The 13,767-nt window shown below is 34.3% G+C and overlaps 1 protein-coding gene across 1 annotated transcript in view; it reads left to right on the top strand.

Moving 5' to 3' along the window:
* Positions 1-3,043, top strand: part of nt5m (5',3'-nucleotidase, mitochondrial) — a 4,513-nt gene extending 1,470 nt beyond the window's left edge. Inside the window, exons 2-5 of the mRNA XM_016527446.1 lie at positions 493-593; positions 828-888; positions 2,050-2,164; positions 2,241-3,043. Of these exons, the coding sequence (XP_016382932.1) occupies positions 493-593; positions 828-888; positions 2,050-2,164; positions 2,241-2,380 (417 nt within the window). The 3' untranslated portion in view covers positions 2,381-3,043. The remainder of the gene's footprint in view (positions 1-492; positions 594-827; positions 889-2,049; positions 2,165-2,240) is intronic.
* Positions 3,044-13,767: the final 10,724 nt, after the last annotated feature.

Genomic DNA, 13,767 nt, shown 5'->3' with positions numbered 1-13,767 from the left:
GTGTGTGTGTGTGAGAGTGAGTGTGTGTGTGTGTGTGTGAGAGTGTGTGTGTGTGTGTGAGAGTGTGTGTGTGATTCTACACATTAGAACAATTCAGATAAAGTATCTAAAATTATTTATGGAACAGATAAAATACATCATTTATTAATCAATTATCATTTAACCCTTTTCTTTATTTAAAGGCTCAAATGTAAGGTTTTTCAAAGCTTTAGATATTTGATCATGCTATTAGATAAATCATTGTCAGTCATGTTTTCATGTAAAATCATTGGTGATGTTATTGTTTTAGTGATTATGCAAACAAAAAGTCATTTTATTGGTTGTTTGTTGATTTTAAATATAAAACCTGGTTTAGTGATTTATGCGTCAGTACTTTTTGAACATTTCCAGCACATTTTAACAATACCGTGTTGATTTTGGTCACTGTAATCGTGATAAGAATGAACATCCCTAATGTTGAATGACATTAATCAAAGCTTGCATTGACTGCAGGAAAAGGCCATCAGCATTTGGGAGTCCAAAAACTTCTTCATTGACCTGGAGCCTCTTCCCGGAGGAGTGGAGGCGGTGAAGGAGATGTCCGAGATGGAGAAGTAAGTTCAACCAGCGGGACATTGTCTTGCTGTACTAGTTCTGTGATTCATTTCATGCTAATCTGAAGTGTTTGTGTGACAGTCACAGTGAAGTACAGTCGGAGAAAGTCTCAGATGAACTACTTCACGCTGCATAACAGCACAGCTAGTAATCTGCCTTGAGTAAATGTTTAGTTTGCATATTATTACTAGTTGTGAAATGACTCTTGCTTAGTTTCTCTTTCCTTCACCCAGTACAGATGTCTTCATTTGCACCAGTCCAATAAAACATTACAGCTACTGTCCGTATGAAAAGGTAAGTTCGCTTAAACTGAGGTTGAACTGTATTTATAGATGGACTTTGGTCTGATTGGGTTATTTATTGATTATGTGTATAGTGGGGTCCAAAGTCTGAGACCACTATTCAGGGTCAGCAACGTGATATTAATTTCTTTATTTTAGTGTGTTCTTAATAACAGTGAACATATAGTAAGTACATGGTGTTAATTCAGTACTTATTTATGTAACAAGGACACAGTAAAATAAATTCTGACCCATTTTTGTTTTTATATAAATGTATTCAAAATTAAATGCACTGACTTGAACACACCTCTTGAATGCCTGATGAATAGAATTAAAAATAATATTTTTGGGCGACAAAATCATTAATAATAAATACAATAAATTATAATTAATCATTTAGTTTGACATAATATACTATCGTTTCTTTAGACTTTAGAAAAAAAAATATTTGAACAGAATTGCTGCTCAATTTAACTTGATCAGTGTATGTTCGTTTACTTAATTAGTGCAGAGTCTGACATATTTCTTATTCGTCTTACAAAATAACTTTTCTTGGAATTTATCAAAATCCTGTAACTGTCTATTTATTTCCAGATTTGAATAAGTTAATGTAAGATTAATTATTTTATGTATCTGTTTGTATGTATTGTAAGTTTTATTATTATTATTTTTGTGTTTTGGTTCTTTAATCTGCTCATCTGTTATTGTTGTTTTCATGTTCAGCCTTTTGAGCCGAATTTTTTATTTTATTTTATTTTTATTTTATGTATTTTATATACATTTATATATAAAACATAACTGAAGCAATCCCATTGCTGGGAGTTTGGTGAAAGTAAGATATTATATAGAATGTTTAATTTTTTTTTTAACAGCAATTTAAAAATTATTAAACTTATAGTGAAGATTAAAAAATATTTTTTACCCAATATGCTGTTCTGAATATAATCGTAAATTTTACACACACACACACACTCACACACACACACACATATACACACACACACACACACTCACTCACACTCACACACACACACTCACTCACTCACTCACACACTCACTCACACTCGCTCGCACGCACTCACTCACACACACACACACACACACACACACACACACAACCAGTTTGAACCAGATTTCAGTGCGGCTTCCTCTAGTGAAATGTGTTTGTCCCCAGTATGCCTGGGTAGAGAAACATCTGGGCTCCGAGTTCCTGGAGCAGATCATCTTGACCAGAGACAAGACCATAGTGACCGGAGACATCCTCATCGATGACAAACCTGATATCCTAGGTGAGTACGAGCCTGCTTTACCCACATCACACGTAATGCGCTCTGGAGGAACGACGTCTTTGTGTTTCTGCTGCAGGTGTGGAGCCCAATCCGTCCTGGGAGCATGTCCTGTTCACTGCCTGCCACAACAAGCACCTGCCGCCAAACCTGTCCCAGAGACGCCTTCAGTCCTGGGCCGACGACTGGAGGGGAGTGCTGCAGAGCAAGCGCCAGTAACACAGCATGATTTGTGCTTGGATGGGTAATGGATCCTGTATCAGCCCTTATATTCAGTATACTGTAAATCGATTATGCAGGTCACAGGAGGGCAAAAACGGTAGTGTTTTCTAACTGCGAAACTGATTCAGTCTTTCATGCGAGACTTTTAGCATCATTTTATTGTTTATTATGCTTCTACCGAGGGCTTGAAATCCATAGTTTACATCGAGCATAAACTGCCTTCCACCTCAGTCTCTAATGGGATCTTTGTAGAAATGTTTAAATGCGGTTTGTGCACATATGCACGTGCAAACATAAGCATGCAATTGTCCAAATCACTATGATTTTCCACTGGCTTTCTCATTCTGATGGGAGTATGTCGACATATTTAATTTATTATGATAGTTTTAATTCAGGACATAGTTAATGTATTATGATAGTTTTAATTCAGGGAGAACACGGTACTTGACAGAACAAGACGTGTTTGTTTGTATGTCATAGGAGTCACTAAACAAAGCCAGAGCACTGCACGTTGAGCTCATCTACTGTGTGTTTTTGGACACTAGATGACGCTGTGAGCACATGTACTTATTAGTTGCTTTTTAATCAGAGCGTCATTTCGGTTCGTACTTTATTATTAGTTTGGAATGAATCTTTTAATAAACTTTTTTTATGCCTTGAGGACAGGTGTTTTGGTTTATGGCTTTGGCAAGTGCTTTATATTTTGTCACGTCTAATTAATAAACAAACATAAACTACTGTTTATGATTTCATTTATGATTTTCAAAATGCATTAATACTTTTAATCAAGGATGCATTAAATTGATCAAAAGTGAGAGTAAAGACATTTATAATGTTACAAGTGTATTTCAAGTTCTACAAGTTACAAGTTCTATTTCAAATAAATGCTGTTCTTTTGAACTTTCTGTTTATCAAAGAATCCTGAAAAATAAAAAGTATGATGGTTTCCACAAAAATATTGGGCAGCACAACTGTTTTCAACATTGATAATAATCAGAAATGTTTCTTGAGCAGCAAATCAGCATATTAGAATGATTTCTGAAGATCACGTGACGCAGAAGACTGGAGTAATGATGCTGAAAATACAGCTGCGCTTCACAGAAATACATTACAGTTTAACAGATATTCACATAGAAAACAGGTTATTTTAAATTGCAATAATATTTCAAAAATTTTAATTGATTGATTAAATGTGATTAAATAAATGTGGCCTTGGTGAAAATTCAGAAATCATTCTAATATGCTGATTTGCTGCTCAAGAAACTTTTCTGATTATTATCAATGTTGAAAACAGTTGTGCTGCACAATATTTTTGTGGAAACTGTGATACGTTTTATTTTTCAGGAATATTTGGTAAATAAAAAGTTCAAAAGAAATGCATTTATTTGAAATATAAATATTTCATTAACATTATAAATGTCTTTGCTTATGATCAATTTAATGAATCCTTGCTGAATAAAAGTGGTTAATTTCTTTCAAACTAAAAAATAAAAATCTTACTGACCCCAGCGTAGTTTAAATATTTGCAAATGGGCAAAATTCATTACTATGGACCTAAATGCATTTATCTCGTGCGTGTCGTTTGAAACGCTCACAGTGACTTCGTATGATTTTAAAACAGGGTTTATCATCCATTTATAAGAACAAACGAACACAATGTAATCTTACAGATGACATTTGAAAGTAGGACAAGAAAAGCTGATGAAAGGCTGTTTAAAGTTCATTGCTCTTGATCATCACAGACATCTCGTCTCTCAGGCGCAGCTGAACACTGGAGCTCACTCACGGAGATAATGGCCTGATTCATTCATTTCATCATGAAAGTCAACAGGAGATCATGAGATTGACAAGTTCAACGTAATGTTAGGAGGAGAGAAACACTTTGCGGTTGGTTATTGTCATTTTATAAGCTAATCTTGTGAAAGTTATGTGTTCTGGCCATCAGGAATGGCAGCGCAGTCTAACTAGACAAGGTTGTGTGGTCAAAGAAATGTCTCTTAAACTGAAATAAAAAGTTCTTAAATCTAAAATATGCATGTTTAAACAAACAGATCATCTCTAGTACTTTCTTTAGTCTGAACATGTCTAACAACCCTTTAAATGATGGTTTACGCAAAGTTTGAGTTAAATTGAAAAAAATATTTAACCGAAAACATTTGCTGAAAATGTGTTCACCCTCAGGTCATCCAAGATGTAGATGAGATTATTTCTTCATCAGGTTTGGAGAAATGTAGCATTGCATCAGTGTTTCAGCAATGGATGCTCTGCAGTGAATGGGTGCCGTCAGAATGAGAGTCCAAACAGCTGAAAAAGTGCATCTCCTGTTGTCTCTCACGTCGAAATCCAGCCACATATTTGTTTAGAGCTGTTTTAGTGTTGCTTGATCTGTGCAGATTTCTCTCCTGATTCAGACCACTTTTTCCACTGGAGGAAGCGTTATTATGGACTTGCATTTTAGTTAAAAACGTCTTTTCTAGATGTTAACTGATGGACTGGAGTGGTGTGGATTATTGTGATGTTTTTATCAGCTGTTTGGACTCTCATTCTGACGGCACCCATTCACTGCAGAGCACCCATTGCTGAGACACTGATGCAATGCTACATTTCTTCAAACCTGATGAAGAAACAAACTCATCTACATCTCGGATGGTCTGAGGACGAGCACATTCTTAGCGAATTTCCATTTTTGAGTGACCTACTCCTTTAAAGGACATCACAGGATCATAATACTTGTCCAGGAGTTGATCATCTCTTCCTGAAGGCTGAACTATTAAACAGGAGACGTAGCTTCAGTTCTTGAGTAATGTTTGCAGTACACTAGTGACTCCGCACATCAGACACACTGACACTTTTCTGCGATTGCTTTTGTCCTTCATGTAACTTATCTAAAAAGATTGTTTTTTTTACACTTTTGTTGTGCTTTGTGCCGTGTCATTTGAAGTAGATATTAATGCATTTGCAAACGTTCATTCAGAAGTGAAGTTAAGATGTTGAGATTAATTATCAGCCGGTGGTGCTGTGGTGTCTGTTCGCTGCTGTGAATATTCTAGACGTGGTCTTTGTCATGAAAGCACAAATGTGCTGAGAATAAATAGCCATGAACACAAAAGCCATTGCCAAAGCATTATGTTTTCACTATTATCAACAGTATTTCTTTCGTTTTTTTTTAGTTTGGAGTTCGTCTGTTTAACAGGAGAGGGACTACATTTAGTGACTTTGTTTGCATGAATATTGTTTTCTTTTTTTTAAATAAAATTTTAGAAGAGGAGTTTTAACAGTTATCAAGAGTTTTAAAGACTCTCCTCCTGCAGAAGTGGTTTATTATAAAATTATTAAAGGGCAAAAGTTCAAAACTGATTGAAATTGATTGAAGCATGCATAATTAAGAAGATTATGTAAATGTGTGGTGGATCTATTTTTGGGGGAAGAAATATTGAAAAAAAAATATTGTCCTTAATTTGTACTTTTCAGCTAATTGACTGATTTTAGTCTCGTTTCAGTCGTGTTGATTTCATTGACAGATGTGTTCAGATGTGTCATGATTGTGAAAAGTAAATGTATTGTTACTCATTTTGTTAATGATTGTTGTATGATCCTGGTGCTCTACAGTCATATGGATGTCACGGTTTGATGTGGAAGACTATATATAACTATATATAATCACAGACGGTTTAATAAAGAATGACACCTCAAAGCAAGAGCTTGAGTTTTTTTTGGAAACATCTATCATCGAAACACTGTTGATATGTATGTGTATATATATATATATATATATATATATATCATTTCAGTTAAAGTTAATTTTATTTTTAAGCAAGAAAGTTTTTGTTTTTTTATGGTTTAGTTTTAGTTAATTGTAGCTAATTATAATAACCCTGGTCCATGACCCCTGGCAGGTCTGCTGTGGTAATGCAAATAATTTTTTAAGCTTAAACTAAATATTGCACAATAGTTAACTTCAACCAAAGTTGGAGTTAAGATCTAAAGTTCAGCTAAATGTTTAATTGTCCTTCCCAGATGAGATGCATTAAAATGTATGACTCTGTACATTAAAAAAAAAAAAAGATTAATGGCTTTGCAAAATGTAAGCATCATGAAGCATGTAAATAAGCTGCAGTATGCATGTAATTATAAGTCCGTCTCAAAGCGTTTCGCTCAATGTTGGGCTCCAGATTTCCAGCAGTCGGCAGCAGGTGGCGCTTCTGAACTGTTCAAACACAAGTGTGTCAGAAGAGCAATGAACAACAGTAGAGTAGAGCTCAGCTACAACTCAATAGAGAAACTGAAGATGCTCGTGTATAAACCTTATATGAGCTCTGAGATTAAAGGTGGGGTAAGTGATTTCTGGTAGCCAATGTTGACATTTGAAATCACCAAAACAAACACTACCCCAAAATGGTCTCGCCCCTATTTTGATAGCTCCGCCCCACATATACGTACGCAACCCAGGCAACGATTAATTCTGTGAAACAAAGCAAAATCAATGTTGCACCGTGTGTACACCATTGTTTTTTATCCGCCATCTCTATCTTTCTGTCGCTCGGCTCGCTAATGTCCGTCCTGTGCACTGAACACATCATGAGTAGACACGCCCCTTACTGCTGATTGGCTACAAGTTTGTTTTGCTATTCGGCCCGAATCAGTTTTCTAAAGCGTTTTTGAAAAATCGCTTACCCCATCTTTAAGCGGTGATATATGCTTCAATTTCATTTCTAAAGTTGTTTTTTATTGCCAAATTCTCTACCCTTTTGTCTGTTTTTCCCCCTTCAGATAAAGTCAATTGCAATGCTTTATTTTATTTATTTATTTTGGTAACTTATTTTGCCCCTGCTTTGCTTCAAATTAAAGTTCTTTGTGATTTCTCTCAGAGCTGGTTGGTTTGGTTCATGACTCTGTATGGAAGAAACATGGGAAATCCCTATGGAGAAATGAATGGGGAAAATAAGCAGAAGCCTGGAGTCAGAAGAGTCACATTATATGTAGCGAACAGTAAGCTCTCTGTATCCTCAGCTCTCTTACAGAAGTCAGATAAGGAGGCCATCGCTCCTTACTTTCAAACAGTCCTTATCGTGATAAACCCTGCCAACAGCCACTGTCCTCTTTTGATTATTGCATTATTATATGGAGACTAAAATATTTTCCTTGCTTTTTAATGCTTTTTTAAATTGTATAAGTGCATTTACTTTTTATTGCATGTTGCAAATCAGTGTTTATTAAGGTTAATGAGTGTTTCAGGGCTATTGTAGTTAACTAAAACGAAAACCATAACAAAAATGTTATTTGACATAAAATATACTTTAACTGAAATAAAATATAAAACAATAAACTTTTTTTGTATTAAAACATATAATAATAATAATTACAAAAATGCATCAAAAGTACTAAAACTATAGCTACAATTAAAATGAAACCAAAAAAAAACAAAAAAATGTTGTTAATAAAAAAACTATAATAGTACCTCGGTGATAGTAAAATAACACTGGAGTGTTTGCTTAAAATGGCAATTAAATAATTAAATTAGATTTTTAATCTACTAACTATGGAATTATATTTCTGCCATGGGATAAAAAAAAAGGTAATTGTGACATCTTATAATTCTGACTTTTTTCTCGCAATTATGAGTATATATTGTACAATTCTAAGTTTATATCTCCCAATTCTGACTTTAAATCTCGCAATTCTGAATTGTGAGGGGAAAAGTCATAATTGTGTCATTTAAATGCAGAATTATGTGAAAACAAATCAGAATTGTGAGATCAAATGTAGCAATTACCTTTTTAATTCCTTTAGGCCGTGACAGAAACAAGCTTCCAACATTAACAGCCCTAATATCTTACTTTACGTCATCATTTTGGTTTTGAAGAATAAATCTTCCCAAATACCGCTGGGATCTGTTCGGGGTGAATGATCCCTGTTGCGTGAGAGTGAACAGAGGAAGTGAGGTCATGACCTTTGACCTTGTGCATGCAGACCGTCAGTGGAGTTTCCCAGCTTGCCTTCGCTCTCGTTCTAAATTGGGACAATTTTGAAAAAAGCATTTATGGCACGTTAAAATGCCCGTCATTATTGAGAATATGTCTCTCTTTCTGGCTCTAAAAAGGTTCTTTCTTGTGTTTCCATGTGACGCTCTTTCAAAAGGTCCTCGTGCTACAAACTCATTTCTAAAGCACACAGAAGAAGAAAGAGAAAGATGAGCTGACACACTTTAACAAGCGCGGTATTCTGGAAGATTTGGAGAAGTTTCTCAGCTAGAGTTTGAGTCTCATGATCCTTCACTGAGACTTGCTTTCTTCCTTAGCAACAGCTTCACATTTGTATGCATCCAGGCTATTAATATAATTCTACACAAGCAAGTAGTGCAAGAGTTTTTCCTGGAATAGATAGAGAAAGTGCACGTATCGCAAGCAAAAATAAACCAACACCACAAAATTCATGAACATGAAGTGTCATTTGCAATCCATTTTCATCTGAAATCAGACATGTTATCAAGACAGGCTGTTCAAATAGCTAAATATATATATATATGTATATCCTTTTTTTTTTTTCAATTACTAAGAAAAATTTTTAACACTGAATTTTTTCAGGGTTATTATTTGTTGTATTTATATTGCACAGGCATTTTTCAAACTTCTCCAGAGTTGTGGCACTAAAACCTTCGCCTCAGTTGTGGAGCAGCTAAAGACAGAAACACCGGGAATGACTTGCTGTAGTTTGCCAGAGAAAGAGAGATCGAGAGAAAAAGAGGACTGCGGAGGCCAAATGCGTCATAGTTCTGTGAATCCCTGCGGGGCTATGAAGTGTAGCAATCTGCGCAAGACTCTTCAGGCAAACACTTCACTGGAGCGTCCTGCTAGATGGAACCGCTTCGTGCTTTTATGTTTCACTGAGAAAAAAATCATATGTTTTTTTTTTTCTATGCATATATATACTACTGGCCAAAAGTCTGGAATAATTATGATTTCTCACTGATTTTTAAAAATAAGTATTTTTTGTTCACCAAGGCTGCATTTATTTGTTCAAATTTGTTTTACAATTTACAATTCTAAATATTATTACAATTTTAAAAATTTCTATGTGAGTATCTGTTCAAATGTAATTTATTTCAGCTGTATTTTCAGCATCATTACTCCAGTCTTCAGTGTCACATGATCTTCAGAAATCATTCTAATATGCTGATTTGCTGCTCAAGAAACATTTCTGGTTATTATCAATGTTGAAAACAATTGTAAATAAAATAATATTTCTACTCAGCAAGGACACTTTCAATTGATCAAAGGTGAAAGTAAAGACATTTATAAACGATTTCTGTTTCAAATAAATGCTGTTCTTTTGAACTTTCTGTTCTTTAAAGAATCCTGAAAGATAAAATGTATCAGTTTCCTCAAAAATATTGTGCAGCACGACTGTTTCAGCATTGCTAATAATCAGAAATGTTTCTTGAGCAGCAAATAGAAAGAGAGATCGAGAGAAAAAGAGGACTGCGGAGGCCAAATGCGTCATAGTTCTGTGAATCCCTGCGGGGCTATGAAGTGTAGCAATCTGCGCAAGACTCTTCAGGCAAACACTTCACTGGAGCGTCCTGCTAGATGGAACCGCTTCGTGCTTTTATGTTTCACTGAGAAAAAAATCATATGTTTTTTTTCTCTATGCATATATATACTACTGGCCAAAAGTCTGGAATAATTATGATTTCTCACTGATTTTTAAAAATAAGTATTTTTTGTTCACCAAGGCTGCATTTATTTGTTCAAATTTGTTTTACAATTTACAATTCTAAATATTATTACAATTTAAAAAATTTCTATGTGAGTATCTGTTAAAATGTAATTTATTTCTGTGTATTTCCAGCATCATTACTCCAGTCTTCAGTGCCACATGATCTTCAGAAATCATTCTAATATGCTGATTTGCTGCTCAAGAAACATTTCTGGTTATTATCGATGTTGAAAACAATTGTAAATAAAATAAAATAATATTTCTACTCGGCAAGGACACTCTCAATTGATCAAAGGTGAAAGTAAAGACATTTATAAACGATTTCTGTTTCAAATAAATGCTGTTCTTTTGAACTTTCTGTTCTTTAAAGAATCCTGAAAGATAAAATGTATCAGTTTCCTCAAAAATATTGTGCAGCACGACTGTTTCAGCATTGCTAATAATCAGAAATGTTTCTTGAGCAGCAAATCAGCATATTATACTGATTTCTGAAGATCATGTGACACTGAAGACTGGAGTAATGATGCTGAAAATACAGCTGCGCATCACAGAAATAAATTATAATTTATTTAATTTATTTCAGCTGTATTTTCAGCATCATTACTCCAGTCTTCAGTGTCACATGATCTTCAGAAATCATTCTAATATGCTGATTTGCTGCTCAAGAAACATTTCTGGTTATTATCAATGTTGAAAACAATTGTAAATAAAATAATATTTCTACTCAGCAAGGACACTTTCAATTGATCAAAGGTGAAAGTAAAGACATTTATAAACGATTTCTGTTTCAAATAAATGCTGTTATTTTAAGCTTTCTATTCATCAAAGAATCCTGAAAAATAAAATGTAGTTTCCAAAAATAATATTGTGCAGCACAACTGTTGATAATTCTAATAATAAATCAGCATACAGCATTGCTAATAATCAGAAATGTTTCTTGAGCAGCAAATCAGCATATTATACTGATTTCTGAAGATCATGTGACACTGAAGACTGGAGTAATGATGCTGAAAATACAGCTGCGCATCACAGAAATAAATTACATTTAAATATATATTCACATAGAAACAGCTATTTGAGATTGTAACAATATTTCACAATTTTTACTGTATTTTTCTGTATTTTTAATCAAATAAATGCAGCCTTGGTGAGCAGAAGAGGCTTCTTGTGTAAGAGCAAAACTCTTGCTCTAGAGTTTGCAGAAATAACAGTTCATTGCCTGAAGCCAAACTCCACCAATAGTCCGGCCCTGATTCCATGGATTTTTGTGAACATGATAAATAAACTTTCATTCGACTTGGCATGAACAGTGAAAAGTCTGATCTATTGAGTGAGATAGCAGGAAAAACATCAGTTGTTTACTAGAAGCCTGGAAGGAACAAAAGAAACAAGTAAACATCAGCTCGTTACTTTCCAAGCATTTTTTTTCCCTCTTTCTGTTGATGCTCTCTGTCTGTTTGTCTGCTTTACGACGGAATGGGAGTCACTTGCTGCAGCCGGCCAATCAGAGCGCTGCACTGGGTCACATGACACACCTGCGCACACAGCACTCCATCTCCAGAATAGAGCGATCTTAGGATGCTGATAAGAAAATCACTATAATAGTTTACCGAAAACCACACTGATTACTGACTCATATCCTCTGAAAGCGAGACAAACACATCGATGTTGGCCAAGTAGTCTAAAGGATCCTGTGCGGTTTGTTTGGGAACTGTCAGGGTCAATATACTGACCCTCAAACATCCACATAAATCCGATCAGGTCCCATATTTTTTTCCAGAGAAGCACAGTGACTCAGTGTGAGTACATAATACTGTCTGTAACTCGGCAGGTTTCGAGAGCACCTTCCAGGAAGTGGCATACCTGTGCGCAAATACTACAGAAATGCAAGCAAATAAACCATAAAATGCACAACAAATCATGATGTTAGACACACTTAGTCTGGATGAGAGGAAATATGACTGACGAGACCTACGGTAAATACAAAATAACAGGACAGAATCAATCCTCATTAGCTCTGCCGGAAAACAAGTCTTGATTAGGACCACAACTTGTGTATTTTCATTTTCATTTTAAAACTGAAACAGATCTTCATATATATTTTCTGCGATTAATCGCATCCAAAAAAAGTTTTTGTTTACATAATATATATGTGTGTGTATTGTGTATATTTATTATGTATATACAAATAAACACACATACAGCATATATTTAGAAAATATTTACATGTACATATTTATATTCATATAATTAATATCATATATAAATATATTTAATATATAAACGTAACATATTTTTCTTAAATATATACATGCATGTGTGTGTATTTATATGGACATAATAAATATACACAGTACACACACATATATTATATAAACAAAAACTTTTATTTTGAATGCGATTAATCGCGATTAACCATTAACATATTTATTGACATCTCACTTAAGACTACTGATAATTATAATTAAACTTTATATGGAGTATTTCTTTACTGCACAATGCACATTTCTTAATATTAAACCTAAAATGTGTTTTAATAGCACTTTTAATTAAGATTGTACAATATAATATCAGTCTTTAAATGCAAGATATCTGAAGTATACTTGCAATAGTTCCACTTTAGCACAATCAAATATACTTCAGTATGTCTTTAGTTGGACTTCAGCACTAAATTATTTAGGTATACTAGATCAGTATAGCAAAAGTACAATTGCAGGGTATTTTTATTAAGCATATACATATGTAAATGCATTTGTAGCATACTTAGCACAAAACAAATGTATTTCAAATGTATTTATTTTTTTCACTAGGGATGCCGGTTCTTTAAAAACCAGAGGATTTTTCTGTTTCCTATCGTTTTTTCAGGTTGTTGAAATCATTCCCATAATAAATTATGTGGATTAACAATGTTCCTCACAGTAAGGTCAACGATATTGTGTCGCACATTTGGAGTCATTCTTGGAAACCATTTTTTATGTCAGATGATTTATGGAGAAAATCATCACGATAAGACACAGGGGAATGAGAAAAGGAGATGAAAAGAGAGACACTGTAGATATGTTTTGGGTTTGGGTTTACATTCTTTGATAGACAGGTTAATTAAGGTTTTGGTAGATATGCATTGTATTTTCAACGGTAATCCTGCACATATATGATGGCATTTTTAAGTATTTTGGGTGAGAATTTTTATGACCATTTGTCCACTGAAAATGAAAAGTAATAGCACACCTCTGCTCAATAAGCAGAATAATATGAGCTATCATCCAGAGTTATGAAGCGAGGACAGTAATACTAAAGGTCATCTGTTTGTCAAATGCCTGTAAGTGATGTTTGTCTTAGCAAGCATCATTAATCATGATTTATAATGCTTGCGGATTTCAAAAGCACTTTTAAATCCCTTCCCTGAAATTGTGACAGCTTATAAAACGGTTTATAGCACCGCTGTTTATTGCACTCAAAACAATGAGAAAAACTCTTTAATTCACACAACAAACCAAACATGCATTGAGTTCTCAGTATAACATCTGATCATGTTAATCAGTAACAATGAAAAACGTGTACAGTATGGGAAAATGCTACAGTGCAGAGTAAAAGGTTAGACCACTAAACAGTCGTGACGCTTTTATGTGATATTTCAACGCAAAAACGGTTCGAACAGGTGCTAAATG

The sequence above is a fragment of the Sinocyclocheilus rhinocerous genome, unplaced genomic scaffold, assembly GCF_001515625.1.
Source record: "Sinocyclocheilus rhinocerous isolate Xijiao unplaced genomic scaffold, SAMN03320098_v1.1 scaffold792, whole genome shotgun sequence".
Lineage (NCBI taxonomy): Eukaryota > Metazoa > Chordata > Actinopteri > Cypriniformes > Cyprinidae > Sinocyclocheilus > Sinocyclocheilus rhinocerous.
Note: the sequence above shows the minus strand (reverse complement) of the source record. Positions and strands in the feature narration are given on the sequence as shown.